Below are 7,515 nucleotides of genomic sequence, written 5' to 3'. Positions count from 1 at the left end.
CAAAAACAACAAGTTGATTTTCTGCAATCAAACTAAAAACAATTTTCTAATTGGTTGAACAGTTTTCTCATTGATGGATTCCTCATAGTCTTTCACTTTACCTTTTATACTTGCGAAAATCTTCCATAAACAATTCACTCCCCCTCTTGTTTAAGGCCTACAATTATAACGATTAGCATTAGGAGTTGGGTTCTTGAAAGTCATTCAAGTTTTCCATCCTTAAACCTTTTTCATGGCTGAAAAACTACCCTTTGGGGGAGGGTGCTTCAATAAACAGGTCACCTCTATTTTGTGGATTGAATTATCAGTTTTGGAAGGTCAAAATGAAAATCTTTGTGGAATCAATTGATAGAGGAATCTGGGATGCCATTGTAAATGGCCCTTTTGTTCCAAAATTTGGAAAAGATGATGTTTTCATAAAGAAACATTGGTCCCAATGGACTGATATTGAAATCAAAAGAGCTCAATTTGATTGTATTGCTACAAACATCATCACATCTGCCCTAAATTCTTATGAGTTTTTCAGGGTCTAACAATGTGTTTCAGCAAAAGAGATGCGGGACACTCTTTAGGTTACCCATGAAGGAACCACTTATGTGAAGAGAGCAAGAAAGCATGCTTTAATTCAGGAGTGTGAGATGTTCATAATGCTTAAAGGGGAGACCAATACTGATGTACAAAATATATTCACCCACATTGTAAACCATCTCATTAGCCTTGACAAGATCTTCAAAAGGGAGGAACTTAACATGAAGATCCTCAAATGCTTGGACAGATCTTGGCAACAAAGTCACTACTATCTTTGAATCCAAGGATTTGACAACCTTGACTACAGCCTCCTTGTCTGGTAAGCTAAGGGAGCATGAACTGAGATGAACCAACTGAATGATCAAGAGCATGAAGAGAAGCATGTGAGGAGCATTTCTTTGAAAGTTGTTGGTCATAGAGGTGGTCAAGAATTAAGTGAGAGTAGTGATGGAGAAACTCTAAACTTGCTTACCAAAAAATTCAGCAAGTTCTTGAAGAAGAACAACAACAAGAACCAGTCTTCAAATAGGTATAACAGTAAGAAATTCAATGATTTTAATTCTAATAATTATACTTATTTTGGATGTGGTAAGAAAGGTTATATTAAGGCAGATTGTCCCAACAATGAAAGCAAGGAGAAAGGAGCAAACAAGAAATTTGAGAAGAAGGGAAAAGTTAAAAGAGCCTACATTGCTTGACAAGACAATGATGTTTCTTCCTCTAGCTCATCATCAAATGGAGATGAAGAGGCAAATATGTGCTTAATGAAAAAGGGAGAATCAGAAACAAGCAGTGTAAGTTCCAACACCTCAATAAACTTTGAAAATTATAGCCAACTTCTTGATGCTTTTAAGGAGACTCATGAAGAAGTTAATAGGCTGACTCTTTTGAACAACCGCTTGAAAGGCATGAATAATTGGTTGGAAAATAGAGTCAAGACATTGGAAGAAGAGTTGAATAATTCAAAAAATGATTTTGAAAATCTGGAAGTGATTTACAAAAACTCTTCTTGCAAATGTGACTTTAGCTATTGTGAAAATTGTGAATCACTTGAAAAGAAATTTCACTATCTTGTAAAAACTATGGATAAGTTTTCAAAAGGTCAATCAAACGTTGAAACTGTTCTTGCATCTCAAAAATGAGTTTTTGGCAAAGCTGGATTGGGTTTTAATTCAAACAGTAAAAACATATCAATTTCAAAGCCATTTTCTAACTTCTTTGAAAAATAACCGATTGATTTGTTGAAACAACTGGTTGTTTCGTGCTTTTACTGAATAAATAAGGGTCAATCTGTTAGATTTTGCATAGTAAGGAAAAAAAAAATTCCTAAAGGTATTTTAAAGTGTGTTCCTAAGAATTCCAATGATCCTAATGTTCCTGTTAATGCCCATGGACCCAAATTCACTAGGGGACCAAATCTTGTCTCTTGAATCTTTCTTGTAGGTACCCTTGAAAGCCAAGAATCAAATTGGTGTGAAGAATGAAGCCTCAAGGGAAAAGATCTAAAGTACGCTCTTATGTCTGCAGTTCAAAATTACACATAGCAGGATTCAAGTGATAATCTTGGCTCATGAGAAGTGGTTGGATAAAAGAGAAACTTCAACACCAGAGTTGTTGTGACTGCCGACTTCAATTGTCGCATGGCTGTCGTGCTTTCTGCTGTCCACACAAAGTTTCCCTTTTTTAACAATTGTGTCAGGGGTCTAGCCATTCTTCCATAGTTATAAATGAACCTCCTATAGTAACCCGTGAGGCCCAAAAATTTTCTTAAAGCTTTCAAGGATTTGGGTACTGGCCACTGCAAGATGACTGAAATTTTTTTAGGATCCATTTGAACCCCCTATCCCGAAATGATGTGTCCCAAATACTGCACCTCCTGCTTGCAAAACACATTTCTTGTGATTTGCATAGAACTGGTTGTGTTGCAGAGTCTTTAGAACCTGCTCTAGGTGTGTCAAGTGTTCCTCCCAGGTTCGGCTGTAAATCAGAATATCATTAAAGAAAACCAAAACGAACTTCCTCAAATACAACTGTAATATGCCATTCATGGTGCACTAAAAAGTGGTTGGCGCATTAGTTAGTCCAAAAGGCATGCCAAGTGTTTCATAATGATCATGGTGAGTGCGAAAAGCAGTCTTATGTATATCTGATTCATGCATGCGGATCTAGTGATACCCCGCCCTAAGATCCACCTTGGAAAATAGTGTGCCCCATACAATTCGTCTAACAATTCTTCTATTAATGGAATAGGGAATTTATCCAGAATGGTCGCCTTACTCAAGACTCTATAGTCCACGCAAAATCTCGAGCTGCCATCCTTCTTCTTTATGAGGATCAGTGGACTCGAGTAGGGGCTATTACTTGGTCTGATTATCCCGATCTTCATCATTTCCTCCACCTGTTTTTCTATTTCCGTCTTCAGTAGATGGGGGTATTTGTATGGTCTTACATTTATAGGATTTCCCCCTGCTTTAATGGGAATTTTATGGTCAATTTCCCTGTTGGGAGGTAGTTGTTTGAGTTCTTCAAAAAACCCATTCATACTCCTTCAAAATCTCCTCCAAATCCGCTACTTCTGACAACGTCAAACTAGGGAGCTCCTGGTGAATCGAGGACTGATTTGGGCTTGACTAGTCAACGTTTTCCATCCCCCGTACAAAGGACACTGCCTCGACCTCCTTCCCTCTTTTTTAGTGCTTCCAGAGTTACCAACGTTCTAGCTAACCCGTGGTCTCCTCTAATGTGCACCTTTTTACCTTCCATGCAGAAATTCATGGTCAACTTCCTCCAATTTACTTTCACTTCCCCCAAAGTTGCCAACAACGCCGCCCCCAATATCTCGTCAACCCCCGTAACTCAAATAGGAAGAAGGTCTCCCTGACCATATAGTTTCCCAGTTGTACCTCTACCTCAAGACAACACCCGCTTACTATCTTTTTATGGTCATCCCTTAGCCTCACACTATACGTAGGTGTGTGTTCCACATGTAATCCCAATTGATTGACCAGTGTTGCGGAGATAAAGTTGTGACTAGCCCCACTATCAATTAACACCATTGTTGATCTACCCTTCACAGTCCCATGTAACTTCATGGTATGAGGTTATGTTAGTCCCCCAGCAGAAAAAAGGGATAAATCCATTTATTGATACTCCCTCTCCTCTTCTTCCTTGTCTACATTTTCCTCAATCTGCCCCAGCAACCCCTAATTCTCCTCCATTGGCCCTCCCTCATCTTCTGCACAAATAATTACCCTCAAATTCTTCTTTTGACAGCGATGCTCTGGATTGTACGCCCCTCCACAGTGGAAGCATCTTCCTTCTTCCCTTCGTCTCACATACTCTGAATAAAGGAGTGTCCTGGAACCCTTGTTCCTTGATCCTTCTCTTGGTCGAAACTCTCTGTTAGCGGAAGTAGTCTCCTTCCTCGCATTGCTAGCCACACTAGACGTCATCGCCCATTGTTTCCCCTATACAGTTCAGTACAACCTGTTATTCCCGAACACCCAAATGAAACCATACTTTTGTACCCATTGTTCCCCCCCTTTTCTTCCTTGAAAGCCTTTTCTACATCAAGAGCAATCTTCATTGCTCTCATCACCTCTTTTGGATCGTGAGGTTTGATCTGATTCTAAATCTTGGGGTGTAATCCAACGAAGAAATATTCAACAATTTCTCCTCCCCTCTCTGTTGAGCCTGTGACACTAGCCCCTCAAATTCTCGAATGCATTCCTCCACTCTCTCATTCAGTTTGAGTTTGGCCAGCTTCTAAAAAATGGAACACCTCTCCTTTCCGCTAAACCTCCAGTTCAATGCCATGGAAAATTCTTCCCAATAATGGTTCTTGGAGTCTTTCTCCAAAAAGTGAACCACGAATTGACACTGCCCTCCATGCCGATAAAAGCTAGTTGCAACCTTTCTCGAACTGAGACACTCTACACTTGAAAAACTTCTCAGCTCTGGCGAACCATCCTACAGATCCGCACCCTCAAAACTAGGTAACTCCACCCTCCTAGTCCAGGGTTTCCAGTCCCCTTCCTCTTCCATATCTGATTTGTTCCTTTGTCTGGAGCGGTCTTCCCTTCTTTCTTGCCCATTCATCGAGCTTTCACCTCTATCGGGCACTTTATCTCCCTTCTTGAGGTCCCACAACAATTCTTTTATGTCCAAAATGCTCTCCTTTATCCCAATAATGTTTGTCTTCATCTCCACCATTAACCTCCTGATGACTCTCTACGGCAAGTGCACCGCGTTTGTCAGAAGTAATAATTATCCCTAAGGACGGATATCGATCCCACAAGGAACAGTGAATTATCAAGTACAATATTCGTTAAATATAACAACAGAACAATAAAAAGAGTTTTTGAAGTGATTGTGTTGGCAGTGATCAATAAGAAAACAAACAAAGAATTAGTTGCTTCAATTGGAAATATAGGGATTAGGTTTCATCTCTCTCACTCTCATGTGTTTTGATTAGCATGTTAATATTGAGTTCTTTGATTGAAATTGATGCCCGTAGAAAATACATTTATATCGATCCTCGCATATAAAATCCTTAAAAATGTTTCTTAAATATCGATCCCTCGCATATTTATAAAAGCAACTTAGAATCACACTTATACGTTAATGGCAATTAACATTTCAAGTCTATCCTTAGCACCCAAATATGTTAAGTATTGTTGTTCAGGTCCGAACCCTAAAAATACCTCCCGGTCAGATTTAAGATTCTCAATTTGTCACAGAAAGTTAAAAGTAAAACATCAATACTAATAATCAATCAAGAACTGAATATTAATATATAAGATATCACCTCAATACATAAGAGTTTGAGCAAACTCTCAATCCCAAAGGTAGAATTAGTCACGCATACTTCTACTAGCACCTTCCATTCTCCCAATTGGGTCACGATTCACTATATGGTGTTTTCCTCTCAATCTGGCACACTAGGGTTGAATCTCTAGCCCCTTATTTATCCTAATTTTCTAGGGTTAGGTGGCTTCCTATGTCACGCTAATGGGCTAAGTGATAAAACATAAGAAAGACTCAATCTTTCTTGCATCATTTTCCATTCTGGACCTTCCAGTTTTCTCTTTTTAGCTCAAATTATTCTCTTTTACTCTTAATCTTCAATCCTCCCTAAAAATCTACAATTAACACCAAATTTGAGAATAAAATGCTCTTATTCAAATAAAGCTCATAAAAAATGTAAAATGGTATAAATTCAAAAATTAAGAATTATTTTATATGTAAATTAACAATAAATCCTCATAAGTACTTATATTTAATATGAAATATTACTGAAATTAGACACATATATGTTCGTTGTTTGCTCTTTCTAACGCCACTATCCTCTATTTCATCCTCACTTCCTTTTCTTGAATTTTCTTTTGGATCCGACAAGTCAGACCCATTTGTTACAAAGCAAGAAAACACACTAGAGATAAACCAAGAGCATAGAAAAACTACTACATAACTACATGACCATTGTATTATTGCTACTACACTTTACACTCAAAACATCAAAAAAAAAAAACTGATTATTCCTTTTTCACGAAACTTTTCCTATTTACAAAACTGTACTAAAAAAACGTAACCCTTTACTAACCCGGACCAACCCTGCCTAACAATTAACCGCTACCTTATTCTTTACCATTTATTCTTTACATTTTTCTTATAATATAGCTTCCAACTCCCTTCCTTATTTGTCCTAACATAATGACTCTGGTTTGCCACCAGAGGGCTTCTGAAATGGAAAATTGTAGACTTTCAGAATCATGGTTTTGCTTAGAGTGGAAGCCTTCAGTATGAGCAATGAACAAACACTGCTAATCAATGCACAGATACTTTGTACAGATAAAGGCATTCATCAATCCTAGGAACCACAATGAAGTTACTAAAACCTCACATTTGTAATGAATTTTGAAATTTTGAATATTGAAGCACTTTTACAAAGAAAAAATGTGAAAGACTGTGATACATGGAAAAGGGGAAAAAGCTTGTTGAAAGACAAGTGAATTACAAAAATAAAAATCCTATTTTTTTTTGTTTTGTCTTTTGGAGTAAACCATTCCCCGGATGCCATCGGGATCGGCAATGAAGCCCAACGGCCGGTAGAATCCGAGAACGCGGGGCTCCGAATAAAGGGCAATATTGGAAATTCCTCTTCCCAGAAGCTCCTTCACCAGCCTCTCGATCACGGCCTTGCCGAGCCCGATGCCCTGGAACGACGGGTCCACCACCACGTCCCATATGATGGCGTTGAATACGCCGTCTCCGGTGGCCCTCGCGAACGCCACCGGCCGCTGCGTTCTCCTGTGCTCCACCCATAGCACCGCCTGCGTGTGCTCCAGCGCCAGGCGGATCTTCTCCGGGTCCCGACGTGGGAACCCAACCGCCACGAACACCGCGTTCAGCTCCTCCAGGTCCAGCCCCTCCACGCCGCGCCGCAACAAGAAGCCGCGCGACTCCAGCGCCGTGTCGGAGACCGAGAGCGGGTAGTCACCGCCGTAGGGGGAGGAGGACGCCACGGAGAGTTTTCGGGGAAGGGTTGGCACCCGGACTTGGCGGAAATTGAGACACCGTGGAAGAGGAACGGAGATGGCGCCACGTAACAACATCTTTTTATAGAAAGAATGAAAAAGTGCTTTGAATTTAATTTATGATGAAAATTTTGACTTTGAATTCTCTTCTTCTCTCTCAATTTTACTTTCAAACTAAATTCATTTTGATATTTTAAAATGGAAAAAAAAAATGATTCACTACACTATATATTTCATTTTTAATATATAAAACAATAATTAAAATAATTAGACAGTGTTTAGTTTTCAGTAATTTTTTATTAAACAGTAAATTAATGTTAACATGTAATTATTTTTAAAAGAAAACTTTTATTCTTTGTTTTTATATTAAACTTAATACTGATTATTTTTTAAATTAAAAAAACAAAAAAAATCTAGCTTAAATCATATTTTAAAACTATTCTAACTTGCT

General features: G+C 38.7%; 1 protein-coding gene across 1 annotated transcript; it reads right to left on the bottom strand.

The window, feature by feature from the left end:
* Positions 1-6,415: 6,415 nt before the first annotated feature.
* On the bottom strand, positions 6,416-7,171 carry LOC137831150 (GCN5-related N-acetyltransferase 1, chloroplastic-like). Its single transcript, XM_068638708.1, has one exon. The coding sequence runs from the start codon at positions 7,140-7,142 to the stop codon at positions 6,558-6,560; it is 585 nt and encodes a 194-aa protein (XP_068494809.1). The 5' UTR covers positions 7,143-7,171; the 3' UTR covers positions 6,416-6,557.
* Positions 7,172-7,515: the final 344 nt, after the last annotated feature.

This window comes from Phaseolus vulgaris, chromosome 6 (genome assembly GCF_000499845.2).
Source record: "Phaseolus vulgaris cultivar G19833 chromosome 6, P. vulgaris v2.0, whole genome shotgun sequence".
Classification (NCBI taxonomy): Eukaryota; Viridiplantae; Streptophyta; class Magnoliopsida; order Fabales; family Fabaceae; genus Phaseolus; species Phaseolus vulgaris.
Note: the sequence above shows the minus strand (reverse complement) of the source record. Positions and strands in the feature narration are given on the sequence as shown.